Source organism: Thermobia domestica, chromosome 12, assembly GCF_964235325.1.
Source record: "Thermobia domestica chromosome 12, izTheDome1.hap1.1, whole genome shotgun sequence".
NCBI lineage: Eukaryota > Metazoa > Arthropoda > Insecta > Zygentoma > Lepismatidae > Thermobia > Thermobia domestica.
The window spans coordinates 1,174,480-1,198,681 of NC_137465.1; the positions used below are offsets into that span (position 1 = coordinate 1,174,480).

Sequence of the window (24,202 nt, forward strand, 5' to 3'; positions counted from 1 at the left end):
AGATCTCATTTACTTTTGGCTTGACAACAGTAAGCTACGTTACTCTGAAGAAATTAAGATAAAAACTCACATGAAGTAGAGGTGATAGACACCCACCTACAAAGCCCATTGTTGATCAATGTAACTCCATTTGAAGACTCTGACTGACGCTAAGAGAATATGTCTTGCAATGCTTTTCAGATCCATTGTTTCGTGTATAATGTGCTTTCTAAATATAACTAAAAGATAATGGAATTAATGGACTTGTCCATTGATAACTGTCATCCATGAGTCTTATTTTACGGAATCATATTACAGGTACTCAGAAGATGGCCTTTCTTACAAAAAATTACAAATCCTCTATATAAGCCTCAACTACCTTAAGTCTTAGTGCAGCGGCTGAGAGACATCACACATTGCAGGATGCACCTCTCCCAAGAGGATACTATTTCTGTAAGTAAACACTTCAAATTACTTAGTTCTTTACTTGTGCTGCGTTTTTGATATCTTCACATGACTTACACTTTTAGAATCTCCAGAGACAGGAATTATCCATATCTGAAATTAACTAGATTTCCGTTTAACTTAATATCATCTTGAAAAGGTGAGCTAAAATAACTCCAACCAAATTGTAGAGGATGACCCAAAGTGTTGTTGAGTTGATTTTGAGTTTAATGTCCCTTTCAGCAGCGAGGCTATATGATGATTAACGTGGAATCTGAACCACACGAGCTCCCGTTGGGAATCGAACCCGGGTCTCCCACGCCAAAGGCGCATACGCTAACCGCTTAGCCACGGAGCTCTGTGATCCGAAGTGTGTCTATCAGACTGTTCAAAGTATAGATGGATGCCATCATTCACTTTGTCGTAATGAGAACCGCCCTCACCCTCATTCTTCCTGATTTCCCCTTATTGCTTGTCTCTTTCATATAATATACATTATTCCTATTAGATGCGAGATTATTCACAACGCTGAAACATGTCCATTATTTCGAATTAAGAGTTATAAACCAAATTTCAGATTTCCAACTTAGAGTTGAGTTGATTTTAGTTTAGCGTCCCGTTCAGCAGCGAGGCTATATGAGACGTGGACCTACTGATTAACGTGGAATCCGAACCACATGAGCTCCCGCCGGGAATCGAACCCAGCTCTCCCACGCCAAAGGCGCGTACGCTAACCGCTTAGCCACGAGGGAGCTCATTTCCAACTTAGAGTTCTCACGTTGGTTTTTTTTTTCTTAATAAACAATCGGAAATTTTAATATTATATAAATTTGCTCCTTTGCCCTTTTATGAGTACAATTTAAAAAAACGATGAAAATCTTATTACCTTATTTTTAAAGAGTTCAAATACCAAATTTCACGTCTCCATTTCACTCGCATTTCGCATCGCGGATTCTTTCTTTGGGAAATTTCTCCACAAGTAATGGGAAATTTGAATAAAGAATTTGCCCCCGTTTCTCCTTTAGATACGAAATTTTCAAAACATGCTGAAACACGTGTTCATTTATTTTTAGTAGCAAATTTATATGTCAAGTTCCAACATCCTAACTTCAGAAATTTGCAAGATACACTAATTTTGGCAATAATAATAACTCACCATTATCACCTTTAAAACACCGAATTTCTCTTACTCTTCTTAAGAGTTTATATACCGAATTCACACGTCAAACTTAAGTGAACCCACATATTGAGCATTTCGCAAATAAAAGTTAGGGGGAGGGGGACAGACATTTAAAAATGGTCGAAAATGGCCGATATTAGTGCCGAATCCATAGTTTCCGGGGCCGCTGAGACGAACAGTAGTGATGAGCAAATGCAAGACCAAGACCAAGACCGGGGTGGTCTTGGTCTTGGTCTTGCTCTTGCACTGGAACCTTCGGTCTTGGTCTTGGTCTTGGTCTTGCACACCCAGTCTTGGTCTTGCTTGCAAGAGTCTTGCAAGTTTTACTTTTAAGAAATCTTATGTTTTTCATACGTAAATTTTACTCTGGATATAAGGGATAATAAATTCTACAATGCTCCAATAGTAACGGAAACACAATATATGTTTTTAAATGTAACATAGTTTATCTTCGTGTAAGTATGATAATAGTGTACAACATAAGTAGTGACCTTTATTTTTTTATTGGCTGCCCACGCTCCGCTACTTATAAGATAAATCACGACGCTTCGTAATCTTTTTATATTTTTTAACAGATCCAACACTCCACAGGTTCCGAAACTGGGGACGCTACCCCTGAGACGAATGAAAGAAAATCAAAACGGTACAGATAATTGAAATACCATGAAATGCAAAATTATTTTTACACTCTAAAGGCGTCAGATTTTTCCTTTCAACCACATTAGCTAATTTTTGTATTAAACAAACTTATAATTAAATATTGAGATTTTGTTTTACTGATTCCAATGGGGCATAAACATGGACATTACGCAAAAGCAATGGAAAAAATACAGACTTTCGAAACCTGGGCATGGAGAAAAATGGAGCGAATTAGCTGTGTTGAACGGAAAACGAATGAGAAGGTGTTAGAAATATTAGCAGTAGGAGAAAAAAGAATATTAGATATTGATAAGAGGAGAAAGAAGAACTGGTTGGAATATTGGCTGTGGAGGACGTGCTAGAGGGTATGGTGAAAGGAAAGAGAGAGGAAGCAAAGGAAATTGTAGTTGAAGGAAGATATTAAGAAAAATGCTACATTAAGACGAAGAGACTAGCTGAGGACCACCGCACATCGAGGTTCCTCAGTTGCTGCAAGCAACCAGCCAATAATGGCAAAATAGCTTGGATGATGATTATGATGATATGTTTAGCATATCGACAAAAAAGAGAGAAAAAATTAAAATAATTATCATCATCGAAACTTAATATTTTAGAATAATTTGAGTGAAAACTAAAAAGACTCATCTGTCTGTCTATGTCTTTTCTATAAACTCAATTTCTATAAATACTTTTGACCTATATTAGAAATACAAAATAACGATATCAAACTAAAGTTATTTAAAATAACTGTATAAAATCAGTCTCCCTTGTGCATATGAATTACTAGCATCAATTACCCACTTCGTTGGGTTAAATTTTAAAACAAAAATAATAATATGTTTCATTAATCAGTCACTTTTCATTATTACTAAAGCGCTTACTGATATCGGTCATTTTCGATTATTTTTATATTTCTCTCTCCTTCTTCTCCCCAAGTTGCGGGGCTGAATTTGGGTTTAAACGGCATCAGAAACGTCACTGTTCATCTTAGAGACACCGAGAACTATGGATTCGGCGCTAATATCTGTCATTTTCAATAAATTTATATATCTCTTCCTCCCCCATGTTGCAAGGCACGGGATTGGAAGTGTCACTGATCATCTCTATGACATCGAAAACCATGAATTTGACATTGATAATAATGGTCATTTTCAATAATTTTTTATATCTCCTTCTTCCCCCTTCCCAAGTTGCTGTGCTGAATTTGCATTTAAATGGGATCGGAAGTATCACTATTCACTTTCGTGACCCTAAAAACTATGAATTCAACACTAATATTAATTTTCGATCATTTTTAGATATCTCCCCTCCCACCGCCAAGCTACGGGGCTAAATTTGTATTTAAACAGCATCGGAAGTGTCATTGTTTATCTCAGCGACCCTCAAAACTATAGACTCTACTCTAATATCCGTCATTTTCGATCATTTTTAAATATCTCTCCTCTCCCCGGCCCCTAAGCTCCATCGTCAAAGTGATGTGACAGAAACCATGACAGAAACCATCTCAGGTCCGAACTTCATCTATCTTGAAAATGCGATCGAGTTCGGTTGGGTGGTTCAAGAGTTATTAAGTTTTATTTATTTTTCTACACTTCCTCTCTCCTCCTCCTACCCTTAGTTCTACGATCAAAGTGATATAATATAAAACACCCTAAGTCCGAACCTCATCTATGTTGAAAGTTTCATTAAGATCGATTGGCTGGTTCAAGAGTGATGAAGTCACAAAGACAGTCACTTATACTTTTATTTTTTTACCTATATCTCCCTCCTCACCATCCTCTATATTGCACCGTCAAAGTAAAATGATAAAAATCGTGAAAGGTCTGAGCTTCATCTATGTTGAAAATTTGATCGAGATCGGCCGGGTGTTTCAAGAGTTATTAAGTTTTATTTATTTTTATATATACATCCCCCTCCCCTCCTCCTCTCCTAGGTTCTACCATCAAAATGAAACTATAAATGAACTTCCCAGTTCCGCACCTCATACATGTTAAAAATTTGATTAAGGTCGGTCTGGTGGTTCAAGAATTATTAAGTCACAAACTTAGTCACTTTTATTTTTATTTATTTTTGATTTTTGTATACCTCCCCCTCCTCCTCCTCCTCCTCCCATACGTTGCTCCTTCAAAGTGAACTGACAAATAACATTCTAGGCCCAAACCTGATCTATACTGAAAATTTGATGGATTTCGAGCGGGTGGTTCAAGAGATTAGGAGTCACAAACATAGTCACTTTCAATTTTATAATGTAGATTTACTGTTGTAGTATAATGTTATATCGCTCAATCCCCGATGTGCCGTATACCTAAGGAGGCCAAAAGTTATATGGATAAACAATTATTCAACGTATAAGCATCCGCCCATGAAATCAAACTTGCGGTCACATGCACTAGTTTTTATCAATGTCATGAAAATGCTATTTCGATATTAATTTTATGAGCGCACACTAAAAATTTACAACGGATGCTTGAGTCTCATAATCAATGCCATACTCATGTAGTCAGCACCTATGGTGTACGGAATTACCTATGTTCAATAGTACATTTCTCTTCAGTTTTGGAAGAAGAACACCACTAGTATGCTTTGAAATGAAATGAACGTATCTAGTTTAACGTCCCACAGTAATGCACCAACACTAAGGGAGACGGTGATGATGAAAAACGACTGAAATGGTGGAATGAAGAAAGTAGGAGGAAACGGGGAAAAAACTAAGAAAACCCACGCACACTATGTTTGTCCACCAAAATAGCTTATATGGGGCAAGATGACACCTGTGTGGCTTCAAAACGAGCAATATCTACAGATAACGCGAACAACCAATTCAGGAAACGATATAATGTAGCTATATGCTACAGGGGCAGATTGACTCACACGGATTGCATAACACTACTGGGAACACATTCACTCCAGTGTAATTTTTACTGAAGTAAAAAAAATTCAAGTAAAAGATGTAATGAATTTTCTTTTTTTTTACATTGTATAAAAAAATTCAAGTACTACCAGTACTTGTGCAAGACTCTTGCGCAAGAGTCTTGGTCTTGGTCTTGGTCTTGCAGGTATAGTCTTGGTCTTGGTCTTGCACCGCTATTCCTGGTCTTGGTCTTGGTCTTGGTCTTGCACGCAAGACTCTTGCAAAAACTGCAAGACCAAGACTCTTGCGCTCATCACTAACGAACAGTGACATTCCCGATGCCGTTTAAATCAAAATGCAACCTTTATGTCCAAAATGAAACGTATTCTTTCCGTGCGAAGAACAGGAATCCTGCTAGTATATAATAATAAAGGGTAGCTTCGTTCAACCACTTCGCTGGAATGAGCTTGTGGTGAATTGTTCCCGCTATTCAAAAAGAAGAGGATCGCAGTTATATATAAAATCTGTTTTTTCCAAACAACAAACTCGTGGTATTACAAACGTAAGACCGCTGGTCGCATTGTATAAAGTAAAAATAGTACTGGAAAATATGTAGGTATTGCTGCAATGGAGAACCCATTAATTAAAATGCAATAACAATTTTACTACCAAAAAATTAATAATATAGGAAACAAAACAATGCAAAAAAAAAAGAAGAATATGAACCATCAATTTCAGTAATAAAGTAGATTAATGCATTACTTAATTTTTTTTTTTTTTTTTTTTTTTTTTTACGAAATTCCATTTAACATGTCAGAACATGAATCCGCCATGTAATATGACCTATTCCTTTGTCGAAGAGAAGGGCTCTTTCGTGGGTACGCAGTTAGCGTACGCAGTTAGCCTTTGGCGTGGAAGACTCGTGTTCTATTCTCGGCGGGAGCTCATGTGGTTCGGATTCCACGTTAATCAGTAGGTCCACGTCTCATATAGCCTCGCTACTGAAATGGACGTTAAAGTTAACTTAAAATCAACTCAACTCTTTCGAAGAGAAATATCTAAAATAAAGATGTGAATAATTTCCTTTAAGAGGATGTTTTTATCACCATACAATTATATACTTTTTGTAAATAACTACAGTTACATACTAACGATTTATGAAAAACAATATTATTACCAATTATTATTATATAAAATATATAGTAACACAAAATTTAAAGTTATACAGATAATATAGTATTAGCCAAGTTACGGGCCTCGTCACGTGATTGTCGACCATGATTTCAGAAAGAACCAATTACAATCGATTGTATTATAGCCGGCCGGATTCTTCTCATACATTTAATTTCAAATTTAATATCGTTTGTGAAAAAAATCATATCAAGAATATATTCATATGATCTACGTCATTTACCATAGTACTAAGTAGTATCAAACAATACCAACTAAAATAGAATACAACCTACTATTACGTAGAAGTAGAAGCATAACAAAGTATCTTATTATATATTATATATATAATGAAATCTGAGTTTTACGTTCTACTGTTAAGCCGGTAAGGCTAAGGAGACGGTGATGATGAAAAATGAATGAAATGGTGGAATGAAGAAAGTGGAAGGAAACTGGAGAACCCCGAGAAAACCCACGGACACGCTGTTTGTCCACTACAAAGTTCACTTGGTGTGAGCGGGAACCCCACACACCAGAGGTGAGCGCTCTATGACTGAAAGGTAGAGTAATAGTAGAAATTACGAAGCGATCTATTACAGCAGGAAAATGGAGATGGGAAGTATTATCTTAGAAGTTTGGAGGTAGCGTCACCTATTTATATAAAACTCTCTAATATTCAATCCACCATGAACTAATGATCAATCATCAAATTTAATATTAATATTCCTAAATGTACGAATCATAACGTCACAAGCTAAGAAATAAAATTCTAATTGTAAACATAAATAAATTTCAGTCCTAGACGCGTCCTTTTTTCGACCGGAGTTACTAAATTTGAGCATTTTGTTGTTAGTATTTTCTCTAATGTGTCGAACAATGGAAAAAGGAGAATAAAATTGCAAGAAATGTAAAATGAACATCAATGAAAAGGCTTTAAAATCATAAGAAAATAAAAATTAATTTTAAATACTCTGCTAAACACAGTAGAGAGGATCTGGCCTAGAAGTTTCAATTTCGTCCGCTAGGTGTCAACTGCCGGAGGATGTTTGCTGCAATCTTAATTGGCCGATATTTAGCTTCTTAGGATTTCAGAATTATACGTACTTACTTCAACCAGAGGCACAACTAAGAAGGAGGCAAACGGAACACATGCACCCGGCGCGTAGTTAAGGAGGCGCCTAAAGAGTAATATATGTATACAGGGTGACCCGTTTTAATCTTTTCACGGAAATATCTAGGAAACGGTTGAACATAAATGAACCAAACAAAAACTCAAATAGCAAATGCCATGGGGCACATCGAATGATGTTGTCGCGGTGCCTCCCAGGGCAGCCCTTTATGGGGGCCCAGGGTCCAACTTTAAAATTTTAAATAGAAACAAGGGACAAGAGATATCTTGTTCGATAGATCTTTAAAAAAGTAAAAAACATTGTGGCAAAATATTTTTCATGCCAGTTACCGTATTCAAGATGGCCACCAAACCATGATGCTTGTATCAGATAAAAGTCCAGTACCACTAATATGAAAACAGTTGGAGATAAATGAACAGATTAAAACTCGTATAGAAAATCATAAAGGGTATTTATCATTCTACGGCTCAAGAATAATGCAGAGGAGAAAAAGATTATTAAAGCATAATTGACATAATGCAAAAAAGGAAATGTAATTCTTAGAAAATTACCTTTCCTATCTCCCTCCGTAAATTGATGAAGCGGAAATGAATGGTAAAGTCTGAAATGAAAACCCCACTTTTACTTACAATAGGTATGGTTTGTCTGAAACACTTGTGTGTACAAGTGAATGGTACTGTAACTAACTAACTAACTAACTAACTAACTCTATGGCCTATGGAACCCGGAGGTTCAGTGCCGCGTTCACAAAAGCTCTCCACTGACTTCTATCCTTAGCTAACTGCATCCAGTTTCTACTTTGTATTCCAATCTCTGCGAGATCCATTTTAATATTGTCCTCCCATCTGCGCCTAGGTCTTCCTAATGGTCGTTTTCTGATTTGTCTTCCAGTCAAGACTGAAAGCGTTTCTACTTTCTTCCATTCTAGCTACATGACCTGCCCACCTAAGCCTCCTAGACTTGACGACCCTAACAATGTTGGGTAAACCGTATAAATTATATAGTTCCTCGTTATGAAGTTTCCGCCACTCCCCATTCCCGTTCCTCTTGGGTCCGAATATTCGTCTAAGGATCTTGTTCTCAAATACTTTCAGTCTATGTTCTTCCCCCAGAGTAAGTGACCATGTTTCGCAACCATACAGAACAACATGCATGATTATGGTTTTGTATATTTTAAGCTTCAAATTCCTCGACCGAATTCGCGACGACAAGAGATTTTGAACCAAATAGTAACACGAATTCCCTGCTTTTAGTCGATATTTAATTTCTTCGTGAATATGATTTTCCTCTGTTAATATTGATCCTAGATATTTGAAACTATCCACTTTATCAAAAGTATTATTTAATATTTTAACGCATCCATAATTTGCTGTATTACGGCCCCGACGCACTTCCATGTATTTAGTTTTTTTCTGCATTTACTTCTAAACCCATGTCCCTGCAAGCATTTAATAAGATCTCTGCATTTCTTTCTTTTGTTCTCCTGCCATCCCCTATTAAATTTACATCATCAGCATATGCCATAACCTGGTGAATACCGTTCAAAAAAACTGTAGGCCCTGGTTGCTATCTTTGATTTTCCTTATGACGTATTCCAGAACAAAGTTAAATAATAATGGCGACAACGCATCTCCTTGTTTCAGGCCATTTTCGACGTGAAAGCTCGTGGACAAAAATTTTCCTACCCGGACTTTACTTTGGGATTCATTTAAACATATCTTAATCTAATTAGCTTTCTCGGTATTCCAAGTTCTGTAAGAACGTTGTATAATGTTTCTCTCCTAACAGAGTCGTACGCCTTTCTAAAGTCAATAAATAGTTGATGTACCGGGGTATTGTATTCCCACTTTTTTTCGAGTATTTTTGCGAATGGTAAATATTTGGTCGATAGTTGGTCGATTTCGTCTAAATCCGCACTGATAATCTCCAATAATTACATCTGCGTATGGGGTCAATCTTGCTAATAGAATATTTGAAAGTATTTTATAGGATGTTGACAGAAGAGAAATGCCTCGATAATTATTACAGTCAGTTTTGTCGCCTTTCTTGTAAATTGGAACAATAATTAATTCTTTCCACTGTTGTGGCAATTCTTCCTTGTTCCAGATAAGGAGAATGAGTTTGTATGAAATAAGGTGAATAAAAATAAGGTGAAATTCAAGTTTAACACCCATTTGTATTGCAAAGTGTGATTGGATGGGAAAAAAGAAGCAAATGAAATGAGAAGCAAGGGCTTTAATAATAAAATTTTGGAACTTGCAAACATTTTGCCCGCCCCTTCGCCTCTGATAATGTAACGCAATGCCACCGCCCGCTGGAGTCACTCTTCTCGCTCGCTCTCTATACTGCCTGTCAAATCACCAAAAATAACATAGAGATTGCCGTACGAATATTCTTCCAAATTCCGCCGCATGGGTGCAGCACTAAGCGAGGCTTGTTAGTATACCTCTCATAGAGGAAAATACATTGTAGGGTTCAGTGCTTTCGCAAATTAAAATGTATTACTGTTATATGGTCTACGAATAGAATACGTTGGAATATCGTTTCACGAAATACCATCGAGTATTCAACTGCAGAAAAATGGTTAATAAATAAAATATCAAGACATAATGATACGAAGGGAAGTAACTGAATTCCTCCAGACAGATCTATTGTCAACATTCTGTAAAAGAAGATTTTTTTTTTAATGTAAAGTTCGGAAGCTGAAACAAGACTCTGTGCCCAATGTGTGCTCAATAGACGACTAAAAGAACCACTCAGAAAGGCGAACTTCCATAATCTAAACTGTGTTACGTTCGTTGAGGCTACTATACCGGATTTCAAGAAATCGGTAGATTCATTGAGTAATATAAGCCATTATGTTTGCCAGTTCTGTGGAATGCACTTTGTAGAACTGTTATAGTGATGAAAAGTACAAATTGATGTAATCAGAAAAAATAGTGAAAAAAAATTGAGAAACCACTATTCACATATGGAGAAAGCATAAACGAAGCGTTTTGATTTTCTTGCAAATTCAAACTCATTTCCAGAAAGACAGTCGAAATTCTAAAAATGAGTATTGCAGAATTTCTACCGTTTCGTATTATTATTATTATTATTATTATTATTATTATTATTATTATTATTATTATTATTATTATTATTATTATTATTATTATTGATAATAACATTGAAATTTGGAGTGAGTGGAGCACCTTGTTCATCAGAAAATAGCTGCAGGGTCGGTGTCAGATTTAATGTTTTTCCACCCATAGGCAAAAAAACATGCCGCCTCTCATGCCGATGTACAAAATTTTAACACAATATAATATTTATATATAGATTTTCAGACTAACATCCCACAATTATACCCGTTTGGCTAAGGAAGACGGATGATTAAGGCAAGTGAATGTTGATGGAAGAATTGGTGGAATGAAATGTGGAAGGAAACGAAAGTACCCTGAGAAAACCCACGGACACCATGTTGTTCATCACAAACTTACTTGGCCGAAGATTGAATCAGGGACCCCACGCATGAGAGGTAAGCACTGTACTACTGAGTCACCTTGCCCCTATATGTATTATTTTTGTTCAAATTTTAACGAATTTTCGTTTCGAATCTGCTATAAAGAAAGTCAAACTTATACTAATTTACGTCTTTTAAAATAAAGTTACAGAGAATGATCAGTTTGTGTAAGAATAAAAGAAATTGTTTCGAATTTTCGGCCGTAAAATGTTAATATTCAAATATTAAAAAGTCTCAGTATGATTGTGAAACAGTATAATATGGAAATTGTTGTCATTGTCCAAAATGAGATGCGTAGGGTCTATAAGCGTTTGCCCTTAAAATAAACTGCCTTCCTCCTTGTTTAGTTTCATCTTTTGCATTTTTTTTTCGTTTCACTTATTAAATTTTGGTCCAACGGGCGATCGTAAGATCGTTGTGCCTTAGACCCGAGTCTAGTTGTTCTATCCAGTCTTCCAGTCTTGCGGAGGATATATACATATCAGGTACAAATTTTGGGGGGTTGGCCTAGAAAAAGATGTATGAGAACGCATCTTGGGGAGATGGATAGTAAATCCTGACTTCATTTTATAATGTGTAAATTCAACGGCATTCTTGTGTTTTTGATGAGTTGCTGCTCTTTTTGTCAATAATAATAATAATAGAACGATGGTGGTGCTCAGTCAACACAAGCAATGTGGTCTAATGTTGGGCCTTATCAACTGAGTAGATCGTAATTTAATTGGTTGGAGTGTGTTCCGTCTATTTTGGATTTATTTCTTTCAGAAAATAATTATGATATTTTATGTATTTTCATTTAAATATTATTTATTTTTATATGTGAAGTATGTATGCAAATCACAAATTACATACCACTACTAACTGATACAGCTAACGACGACTACATGTCTATTGTGCTCTTTTTTGTGTTAACCTTTCTATTACTTCGTGATAATAGATATGTAGAATTTCTTCTTTTGTTAATTAAAAGTATTTAAAAAATATATACAACTTTGCCGTATGTAAGTAAATTATTGAAAAAGTGTACTATTTCCTACAAAAATCGGGAGAAAATATGCTGTATTACTGTATAGCTACATTGAAGTAGACGAGAACAAGCCTCGGCTGGCCCTGCCACCTAGCAGTCATTTTTTTTGTTTTTGTCGTACGCTATGAATCGTTGTTTCGACAGGCAGTATAGAGAGCGAGCGAAAGGAGTGACTCCAGCGGGCGGTGCGCAATGTGTACAAGATGTTTAGGAGGCATCTGCATCAATATATACCGTTTTGTTACTGAGGATCACAACTGAGATTACTGCTGAAAGTTATTCGGAATGTAACTGTGGACAACATTTCAGTGAAGCTCATATTCTACCACATGCAAAAAGACATAGAAGGAAAAGAATCGAACAACATTCTGAAGACTACTGTTGAACAAAACCAATATTTGTACACATTGTTCTAAAATTGCATTGTTCGAAAATTTGTGCATCAACACTTCAGTGCATCAAATCATTGCCTGCAATCAAAATGGAAGGTACTATTTAACAAGAATTTTACATATTTTATCACATTACATAGATATCTATCTCTTATAAAAACACATTTCAGATAACTTTGTTTCGTAGATACAATTTGGAAACGGTTGTCATTTGCAATTTCACTGTTCCTTCCCGCTTCACCCACTTACGGAGGGAGGTTGGAGTATAATTTTGTAGGAATTAGATTTCCTCCTTTGCATTATGGCACTTTCACTCTAATAATCTTTTCCTCTGTTGTAACATTCTCGAGCCGTGGAATGGTAAATACCGTCTGTGATTTCCTATTCGAATTTTTGTTCTGTTCATTTATCTTTAACAGTTTTCATATTAGTGTTATTAGACCTTTTATCTAATACAAGTACCATGTCTTGGTGGTCATTTTGAAAACGGTGACCCGTATGAACAATCTTTGGCAAACAGCACTCTTTAGTTTTTAAAGATGTGTCGAATGAGGTATCACTCACCCCACGTTTCCATATTCAGTTCTGAAGTTGGACCCCGGGCCCCCATGAAGGGCGGACCTGGATGGCACCGCGACATCATCGTTCGATTTTCGCCATTGTATTTCCTGTTTGAATTTTTGTTTGGTTCATTTGTGTTCCAACGTTTTCGAGATATTTCCGTGGAAAGATTAAAATGGGGCCCTCCCTGTATACTACTGCTACTTAATATTTTTAAATGTAAAATATGCGTTATTTCATGCCGATTATAAACAATAAATTTAAGCTCATACGTTAATAATCTTGCATTTTTCTATCGTCTGACCAAAGTTATTCTTCACCTTAGTACAAAGATGTTCTACAAAGACATTTTCGCAACCTCCTCCCCTCCCTTCCCTGCTAATGCCTTATTCCGTACCCTACCCGACAAGATCCAATGTTTTGCCAAATGTCCTTAAAAAGTTGTGAAGTCGCCTAGAGCTAAAGAAGTGTTTGTTTCTTTGTGTAATATTATTCCATTGGGAATGAAATAATGGGATGTTGTTTGTTAGATTTGAGTTAGCGTCCCTTTCAGCACCGAGACTATATGAGAGGCGGCCCTACAACTAAACGTGGGATCAATTGTCACCGGGAATCGAACCCGAGTTCCCACGCCTGAGGTGTTAAGTCAAGTCTACATAGACACCAAATACGGTAACTGAAGTCTTGGTCTTTTTAATCTGCGAACGAAATATATTCAGTGTTGGTTTCAAAGGAATCTAAATCAACATCCAACATCTTTTGCTAACGTTCCTGCAGTTCCACAATATCCTGACGACAAAGCTCAAGCTTGGGCCGTGAGTGTGTGCCGCAAGTCTACTTTATGGTCGAAAAATTTCTCAAGGTAGTTGCCCAGAAAATGGAAAATCTGTGGGCGCTAGTGCCAGTAAGAATGGTTGATAGCACCGTGTCTCCCAGTCAAATAGGTAGACTGTATCCCTGGTCGCCAATGCTACTTCTAGTTTTCCATTGGTGTGCACCATTCCGATTAACCAATGCTGGCTCTTTCTTCTCAATGCATCTTGTACCCGTTGCAACTACTGCGAGTGATAGTGTATTATGTGCACCTACCACTAAGTCATACCACTTCGCGATAATCCACCAGACATGCTCTGCAGACATGCAGGGCATGCTCTTGCATGTGTACAGAGGTGGTTCTGACAAGTAACACTTCCCAAGTGCAACACTCCGATTTTGATAAAATTTGGCAGGTAGATGCTACACATAAAATAAACAAATACGTGTTTTTTTTTATTTTCTGCGGAAAAACTGTTTTAGCCTCACCCAAAATTTTGCGCAAAAGCCCCCACCCAAAATTTTCGAAGTTGACACGAAAAATAGAAACAAGTGAACCAAAGTGAACGAAATTGTGTACAGATATTGTATACGGGATGTAAAATGAGGGAATATGGGTTTCGAATTTTTCTGGAAAAAACGGTTAGGTGGGGCATGGACCCCTCCAAATCTTTCATCACGAAATTTTAAAAGTGCTAATAACAGTATGTCAGATGTGTCAAGGACATGAAGTAGAACGAAACTTTGTGTAGTGACAATACGCAAAAAATAAACGAATATTGGATTTTCATTTTCTGCGGAAAATGGTTTTAGGGGCAAAAGCCGCACCCAAAGTTTTGAAACTTTGCGCCCGAAAGGCAATCAAAAGAAGAGAAAGAAGTTAACCAAAGTGAATGAAAGTGTGTACAGATATTGTAAACGTAAAATGAAGGAATGTGTGTTTCGTATTTTCCTTTAAAAAAAAAAAAGTTCGGTGGGCCACAGACCTTCTAAACCACTGATTACGAAATATCAAAAATGCAAGTAAGTATACGTCGGAAGTTCCTAAAGGATATGGAGAACTGCAACGAAACGTCGTGTAGGGACAATTTGCTAAACAATAAACGAAATGAGTTTTAATTTGTGCGGAAAAGCAGTGTTTGGGCCAAGGCCCCCCTCCCCCAAAAAAGTAAATATTATCGTAATAGCGCAGGAAGAAGTTGATTGAAGCAAATGAAATTGTGTGTAGATATTGTATATGTAAAATAAGGCCTTTCGTGTTTCTCAAGTGTCCCTATACGATTTGCTTCAAATTCGGCACATTAACACAAACAGGAAATAACGTGTTTTTGTTTATGCTGTAAAACATTGTAAGGGTTAAAGGTACATCCTGAAATACTATCAAATATGCTATAGTGTTTGTTCTTACTGTTGATCTGCCAAATTTGAAGAAATCGGATAGGGACACGTGTGAAACACGGAAAGCCTTATTTTACATATACAATATCTACACACAATTTCGTTCACTTCGGTCCATTCCTTCCGCCACCCAACGCTTCGGTCCACCGAACAGTTTTCTTTTTCTTTTCAAGTAAATACGAAACACGTATTCCCTCATTTTACGTCTATAATATCTGTGCACAATTTAATTCACTTCGGTGCACTTCTTTATTTTCGGGCGTCAACTTTCAAAATTTGGGATGGGGGCATTTGCTTCTAAAACAGTTTTTCCGCAGAAAAATTATTAAAAAAAAACAACATGTATTCGTTTATTTCATGTGTAGTATCTACCTGTCAAATTTTATCAAAATCGGAGTGTTACACTTGGGGAGTGTTACTTCTGCGATGTGAGGCAGAGTTACTCCAGCAATTATGGGTGTGTTGAGGTGCCGAGACAGCAACTATGAACAGGTTGCCACTTATTGTTCCTTGTTTACTGCCGATAGTTTGTGGGATGCATAGTTGCGTGAGTCACTTATTTCTTCTCTGAGCGCGCTTTATCAAATAAAACGTCAGAAACAACAGAAATGAAAATTGAAATTTTTGAGTTTTACGTCCCACGATTATCCCGGTGAGGCTAAAGGAGACGGTGATGAGTAATGAATGAAATGGTGGAAAGAAGAAAGTGGGAGGAAACGGGAGAATCCCGAGAAAACCCACGCACACGGTGTTTGTCCACCACAAAGTTCACTTGGCGGGGGGTGGGATCGAACCCGCGACCCCAAGCACCAGAGGTGAACGCTCTACCACTGAGCCACCGCGGCTCCAGTGATCACGTTCTTTAGACTACAGGCTTTTGGGTCCTACTTTTGTTTTCTTGCCCAGTATTTTTCCTTCTAAACTGTTCTGTATTAAAGTATAGTGTATAATTAGATGACCTATGAATTTACGTTTCCTTCTGTTTATTGTATCCAATAGTTTTTTCTTCTTTATTTCATTTTTCTTCCATTGGTTGATTTTCAATTGTTTGTAGCTCGTTTTCGTAATCCTTTTCATAACCACATCTCCGCCATCTCAAGTTTACTCTCCTCTGTTTCCTCTGATGTCTTTCTCTCACATCCATTGGTTTATACACGCCATACAAAAGCTTTTAAGGAAGTTTTTGCTTGTGTCAATACTAATGTGGCCGTTCAGCAGATTTCTGTTGCATTGAAAACTTGTTTTGCTAGCAATAGTCTTTCTTTCTTTTCTTTTTTTCATTTCATGAGGCAACTCTTCTTTTCCTCAACAATACATCCTAGATAACTATAGAAATCTAAATGAATATTTAGTGTTTACATTATTTACGAGTATAATAACTTATTGGGTTACGTATAATTTCGTAACCACTACGTCGTACAAAGTATATAACCAGTCACAGCTTTTTCCGCTCCTGAATACGCTAATGCTAAATTTATAATCCTTTTCTGCGAACCAATATAAAGCATACTACAGTTAAGTCTGTCTGTCAGCGGAACCGAACGGAAGTCTGAAAAGCTTTCGTGAAAGATAGTTTTGCGATTAACGAAGGTACACGTATGCAAGAAAAAACTGCATGCATATAATGGACATACCGAGATAAAATAATATGCTGTACGTACCTTAGTCAATTTACAGTATATATTTGTACTATGAATTAATACACGCAAAACTTGCAATCAACAGAACGCATGCTAACTTATTTTTTCCAATAGTCAAGGAGAGTTTTCTGTTCACATCGCTGCTTCTCTGCTCAACTTTCCACAGAGATTTTAGCCTGAGAAACCATACTAAGCATACCAGTGTTATTTCCACGCAAGGCAAATGTTGGTGTTCCGTTAAACTTTTGACACAATCTTGACAAGTCTTTAGCCTACTCTCTCTTTCCAACTCAATGTCTTATTTATTTTCTTCCTCCACCTCCTCTCCTCCTTTCAGAATTTCCGTATAATTCTCAATTAAAGCATGTATATCCGTTATATCTGCTTCGGTTTGCACATCACTGTCTCTTGTGCTGAAATATATATTTTTCTATATATCCAACCTCTCACAGGATATCTAAAAGCTTTCTAAATGCTGCATCCGAAACCTGAAATCTTCCTTTAAGAGGCTTATTTTGACTTCCGTTGTTCACGTAATACAGTTTTCGTTTAATGCAAGTCACTTAACACGATTTTCGCCAGTAAATTCATGAGACCGTGAAATTTTTCAATTTAATACAAGTTTCCATTTAATAATGAGTCCATTGAAAACAGGTTTTACTGTATTTTAATATTAAGAACAATCAAACTTCTGTACTGTTTGTCTACGTATTATATAAGAAGTCACGCATATGCAATCCAAAAATGCATATTTCATTAATGTTCAATGGGTGTACAGAGTATTCCCTGCAGGGTGAAATTCCCAGACATGCAATCAACCGAATTTTGAGATATGCTCTGACTTCATGATTGGTCCAAAGTAGGCAAACGATAAGCCTTGATAGCAGTGAACACGGAAGCTTTTGGCGTGATGTCCGAAGTTTTTAGGACCATCAGAAGCACTGTTTCTCGCACTCGGGAAAATGCATGCTGCGATGTTTTGTTTCACGCTTATAAGTGAAGAAAACGTGGAATATACTGTGACGAAATACATCGCAGCACTCGTTATTCCGAACACAATAAAACGTGGAACTGCCGGTTCCTAACACTTCCTCTTTCCCTCCGGAGCATTGGATGTCCATTGTTCTCAAAGCTTACCTTCTGCCTACTTTAGAACCTTCTTGAAATCAGGGCATATCTGAAAACTCTATTGAGAGCATATGTGAGAAGTACAGCCTGTAGGCAATACCCTGTACACCTATTGACAATTGATGAAATGTGCACTTTTGGATTGTATATGCGTGGCTTCCTTTACGCTGATAAAGACAACCATCAACATTTTCTGGAGTTCGAAATAGGGGCCATTGAAAGTTAGCATTTTCGCGATTTTGGACAGCCCTAGCTCTGAAACTATGCACTTTTCGCGATAGGTCAACCTCAACTTTTTCTCTTATTTTGATGTGAGGAATCACCTCTTACAGTTTGTCGGTGTATAGGGGAGAGTTGCCTAATTTGAACCAGTTACCACTATTTGCCACATAAACTAGACAATACACAATTAAATAAAAGAATGATGTTTTAATTTCAAAATATATTGTATCTGCTTTAACATGATGTGCATATTGTAACAAGAAACCCATTATTAACATATTCATTACCAAAAAATTAAATTATTCGCATCGGCCCATTTAAGGAAACTAGTTTCCTACGTTGAACCATGCGTTTCTTAGAATGGACCTTGCAGAGGCTTTAACGAATAAATTAAATGCTCTCAAACATGAAAGAAAATACTTGACAATTGAAACGCAGAAGTGCTTGTGCAATTAATATAAATGTTAGGATAAATTTATTACCTTTACAGAACCTTCACGTAATGAAGAAATAAAAAAAAATAATGAAAGTAAAATATTCACTGCTCAAATACGAAACTGAAATAAGTCTTAACACAATTTGCTATTGTGTACAAAATGAAAAATTGCATCTACTTTGGGTGTTTAAGAAGTGGGAGGAACGTTACATGTTGAACAATAGTATATATTTTTTTTTACTTGGTTTCACTTTTGCACAACGAGTGTGGATCCAAAGGCGGAATTTCAAGCACTGAATCATATCGTTTTGCTTGTTTTTCTTGCATAGGGAGCAAAACCAACTGGTTTGCTTTTCATTGATTCAAAACAATTGCTTCTTCCTCTGGATCATCTTATTTCTTCTCGCGGCTGAACGTTCAATCTCTAGTTTGTTAGCACTATTTGTGATTACAGCAGCCTTCTGTGCTTTACTTCGGCCTCTTCGCGATCCGGCTGGTCCTGGTTGATCTATTGCTTTTGGTAAAGGGGATATCTGTAATAAGATGTTTTTGAAGTTCTTTAGTTTCTTCAGGCAGGTGGCACGTAATCCTTGTCCTGATCACTGTCATCTTCTGATTCGAGCTCTGACTCTAGACTTCGCACGGCTGATAACTTGCTTTGTTGTTTTGTACGATCTTCTTTGGGAGACTCACATGCTGGTTGAGAAATGCCATCAGAACAGAAAGCATTGGATGGAGCAAAGAGATGGTCTGCATAAACGTGACGATTAACCGACCAAATCAACGCTGCACGAAATGCACTGTGGGCATTAGCGACTGTAGCTGCTCTGCTGTATGCTTCATTCAAAAGAGCTGGAATATTTGATTGTCCTTTGTAGGTGTTTAAGAACTTTTGTTGAGCTCGGACGAAATACGTTTGCAAAGGTCCAAAGAATGCAACATCAAGCGGTTTCAAACGGTGCGTAGTGTGACCAGATAGCTCCAGTAAAATAATGTCGTCTTCTCTTGCAAATTTCCAAGCTGCTAAGTTCTTGCTGTGTGTGGTATGTCCATCAAGCAAAAGAAGAACTTTATGTTCTTTATTGCAGTTTGTATTCTTTTAAAATGTTGAAGCCATACCACAAACAAATCAGAGTCTATGTATCCTGTATCCGAAATCTTGACAATGCTAACTACAGGGGCACCAATCTCAAAATCACCATTCCACTGTTTGGCTTTAAATATTATCATGGGGGGTATGTAGACACCTGCCGCTCTCACTGCACAAGCCATTGTAGTATTCACTCCGCCCCTTCATTTGTAAACGCACCGACATCATGTTTTTCTTTTTGAGCAACTATTTTCGGTAGATGTTTCTGGACAGTAGTGAATCCTGATTCATCCACGTTGTAAATTCTCTCTGCTGTGATTTGAAATTGATCCACATTGCATTCAAAAGATTAAAAAAAATGTCCTACATTTTCTCTGTTAAATTCTTTTGCTCTTTGTAATGAGGTAGTTTCTGGTCGACGCACAGAAAGTTCAGGATTTCTTCTCATAATTGCACAGAACCATTTTTTTCCAGCCAAACCTTTCTCCCGATTGAACGTGTGTGAGAAACACCACATTTTTCTGCTAAGTCAAACGCTAATCGCCGAACTTCTGTAATCGTCAGTCCAAAAGAACACCCTTCTAATGCTATCATGTGCTCCGCAAGAGTCCAGTTCATGTCTGGGTTGAAGCCTTCCTAGTCCCTTAGTTCCATTAACGATACTATTTTTCTGAAGAGCATGCCGCCTAATCGTTACTTTAGGAACTCCATATACTCTGCTGCATTCATTTAAATCATAATCTTCATTTCGATAAGCAGCAATGGCCATTTGTAATTCCTCTTCCTTCCAGTCGCCATATTGTCCTCTTTCGGCCATTTTTAAGCTGAAATAATGGAGAAACACGTCTTTAATATATTTGCAGTTACCCAAGGTAATACAATTTATTTAAAATTATTCATAGACTCTACACGAAATTATTTAGAATGGTTGCATGCAATGGACCGGTCCAATCCAGGCAACACGTGCTGGTTCAAACTGGGCAACTGCCACGTTGAAACAAAAAGACGTGTTCTCAAATTTTCTATTACATTGAAATATTAAAGCATATGCATCACGTTGTAGTTAAAAGAACACATTTGACGCGTGTATAGTTTAAAACCCTTACAGTTACCCGTTAATGATGTAAGTTCACTTGCGATCCCAGGACTAACAGATCTGCATAACATACACTTTCGCCGTACTAACCTTCACTGCGTGCAGGTGGCGCGAAACTGTAAACACAAGAGTTCCTTCCCTTATCTGCAAACAGTGTAGCTAACTCTTATATTTCAAATATATTTACTTTTCAAAATATAAGGCGGACCAATCTAGGAACCGGTCCAACTTCGGGAACTCTCCCCTATATATATATATATATATAGTGTTCCTCTTAGTATCTTGTTTCTGAGCTTTTCGTTTTCTTTTTGTTTATTTTTAGTTTTAACTTGCGAACCTATAATATTTTATTAAACGTTTCAAACATTCCTAAATCATCTGAATTCTGCAATGTAATACCATCCACAAAGCCAATGCAATGAATTCGTTCGCCATTAACTCTTATTCCTCTTATTTATCTTTCACTAGAGACTGTTTCTTCCAAAATAAATTAAATAAATAAATAAATAAGGAGAGAGTGAGAAGCCTTGTCGTACGACTTCTTTTCTTAGTCTTCATCAGAATACCTCTAACTTTGTTTTCTATAAAGACTGAAAATGAATCTTCTGTGTTATCATACTCTTCTTTCCAGAATTGAGATAGGCCTAGTGTTAGTATTGCTTCCCATGCACCTCTTCCTCGACTAAAACCAAAATAATCTTTCTAATTTTACGTTCTTCACTCCATTTAATAGTTCATTAAAAGTCAAATACAGTCAAATGAAATTAAATATTTCAATTTAACGTTCTACGATTATGTCCTTTACGCTAAGGGAGACGATGATTAAGGGAAGTGAATGATGATGAATGATGAATTGGTGGAATGAGAAACTGAGAGGAAACGGATGTACTCCCAAGAAAACCCATGAACACGATGTTGTTCACCACAAATTTACTCGGCCGGGGATCGAACCCAGTCCAGACATAAGCGCTCTATCACTGAATCACCGTACCCTTCACTAAAATTCAAAAAGCCTAGTGAAGACTTAAGAACTCTTTTCTTCATAATGAATAGTTTCCTACAGTCAAAGAGGAGGGCACGGTAGCTCAGTGTTACACCGCTTACCTCTGGTGTGTACGGTCTCTGGTTCGATCCCCGACCAAATAAATGTTCTCCGGGGTACTCCCGCGTCCTCCTACTTCCTCCTTCCACCAATTGTCCCATCCTTGTTCAATTTTTATCATAATCTCCGTTAGCCAAACGGGCATACTCGTGGGACGTTAAAGTGAAAGATCTTTCCTACGGTAAAGTACCGTGAGTGGATTTCTAAAGTATGGTTTCCTACCCTTATTACTTAAATAGCACCGTCCTTTGTATACATTATCCCCTCTCCATTTCACGGATTCTAATACAAAATTATTATTTAAAGAGGAGCCACAAACAGCGTAGGACAAACCCTATAATCAAATCGTATTCCTCCCATTGAATTTTAATCCTTCATTTGAAAATATTAGATAAATAAACTGAATCCCCTTTAAGCCCAATGCGTTATACTTCCAATTTGTTTTAGCGACGTTTCATCCTTCGTTTATCTACTTCCTATATCAACATTTTGCTGGCACTACGATAGTGTGTGGAGGCTATGATTACTAGAAACTATTCGTAAAATACAGGCAGAATTATCTAATAGAAAGCATTTATGAATGAACTCATGAATTTAAATTTTTCTGAGCTCCACTTAGGAAGAGCATACAGATAACTATTTTCTATTATGAAACGGTCAAGAAAGCATACAACATCAAAATAGTTTTAAGTTTACCGTGGCCATTTCATGAAATAACGATTAAGTATAACACAAGTCAATATGGTTAGAAGTTCGTGGCTTCGACGCGGAAAACTCCGGTCAAATTCCTGCCGAAGCTCATGTGATTTCGATGCTATGTTAAACTGTAGATCCAAGTCTTATATAATCTCACTACTGAAAGGGACTTCAAATGCCTATTAAATGACATTCTTCTGCTCCTGCATTCTGTGAATAGTCTCTGACGATATCAAACTTTTGCATGAAGGAAATTTTACATCAGATTACCATTATTGAATTATGATTAGTAATATAATAGAACTTAAATACCAGTAGCTAACAATAATTTAAAAAAAAGATCTTTATTTCTTGATTATTGATAGTCCAGCGCCACTTGTAACAACTTTTCTTGTAATTTCAGATTCACATGATCGCTACTCTCCTTGTGGTGACCATCTTCAGCGACCTGGCCCACACACTGAACTCTGGGAGCTTGTGGAAGTGGAGCCACTCGACGGCCGAAGAGAAGCGGAATGCTGCGTTTATGAGGAAGGGCAGTGAGGAGGAAGAAGTCAATGACATGATGTATCCATCACACATGTGTAATGGAGTCTTTGATGGTGACTGCAATATGGGTGTTGTAGAAACAGAAGCAGATGCCATGAACAGCAACATGAGGAAACTCCTGTTCGATTGGTGGAAGGAGCAGAAGAAAAATTCTGGTTGGAGTAATTCCCTCTGCCTCAATCTTACAGAAATCAACCAAAGTAAGCGCCTTCCTTGGCAATGTACAGCCGTCGACCATTGGGTGTATTTAGGCCCACACCATTTCCCAAGAGTCTTGCATACTGTGCACTGTCCCACAGCGCGGTGCTTCAACGGGATCTTCCATTGCCGCCCGCAGCAGTCCAGTGTGAAGGTGTTGAAACGCAGAGACAATTCTGTTGAAGTCGACGAAGACGACTCGGAGCTCCATCACTCTCTGCGAGCCGAATGGACCACGTTGACCCGTCCAGTTAACGTCTCCTGTGTTTGTTCTCTCTCCTAACTTCTTAAACACAAAAAGTGAGAATCTGTGAATGAAATGTGCGAAGAGTCTTCCTATTTGATTGTAAGCGCTTGTTATTATTTCTCTGAACCAAACATCATTGTTACCTACCATAGCCATGCCAATTCAAAAGTTTCAATACGAAAGGGTTATTTAATACATCAAAGTAGAATTTTCTGAGAAAATCTTTGTTGTTGTTGTTGTTATTTGTAAAATGTATCTTTGTTTCCTCTCGCTTGCACTCAATGTGGGTCCCTCAGTGCTAAGAGAAAATTATTTCTCAGAAAATTCTACCTCATTGTGTTACATAGCCTTTTCCAATGCCATGACTATACTGCACTTTTGAACGAAGTGTAAACAAATCATGTTCGTCCCTAAATAGTGTAACAAATGATTACAAGACTCCTGAGTATTTAAATAGTCAGCACAAGATTCTGGGTTTCGTTAGAAATAGGGCTGACTCCACTAGCCTATAAGGGTATAACAGTAAATGGTTATTCTTTATATATTTCATACTGTGTTTTGATTGGTTCCTTACTTCTAATTCATGCAGCACATGGAGAAGCAGAAATGTATTTTGTTGAAAGGAATCAATTTATGTATAATATAAACATAAGAGATTGAAGCAAGTTAAAATTGTTATATTTGTAATGAAGTTACAAGGAAATAAAAA

General features: G+C 37.1%; 1 protein-coding gene across 1 annotated transcript; it reads left to right on the forward strand.

The window, feature by feature from the left end:
* The first annotated feature begins 296 nt into the window (after positions 1 to 296).
* LOC145666289 (uncharacterized) lies at positions 297 to 24,202 on the forward strand. The gene is made up of 2 exons (XM_081733364.1): positions 297 to 432; positions 22,903 to 24,202. Exons 1-2 carry the CDS (start codon positions 403 to 405, stop codon positions 23,527 to 23,529), a joined length of 657 nt encoding a protein of 218 aa, XP_081589490.1. The 5' UTR covers positions 297 to 402; the 3' UTR covers positions 23,530 to 24,202.

Excerpts from the sequence above, each read along its gene's own strand:
- LOC145666289 (XM_081733364.1), top strand. The coding sequence starts at position 403 with ATGCACCTCTCCCAAGAGGATACTATTTCT. Across the intron at positions 433-22,902 it reads CCCAAGAGGATACTATTTCT|ATTCACATGATCGCTACTCT; the intron begins GTAAGTAAACAC and ends TTGTAATTTCAG.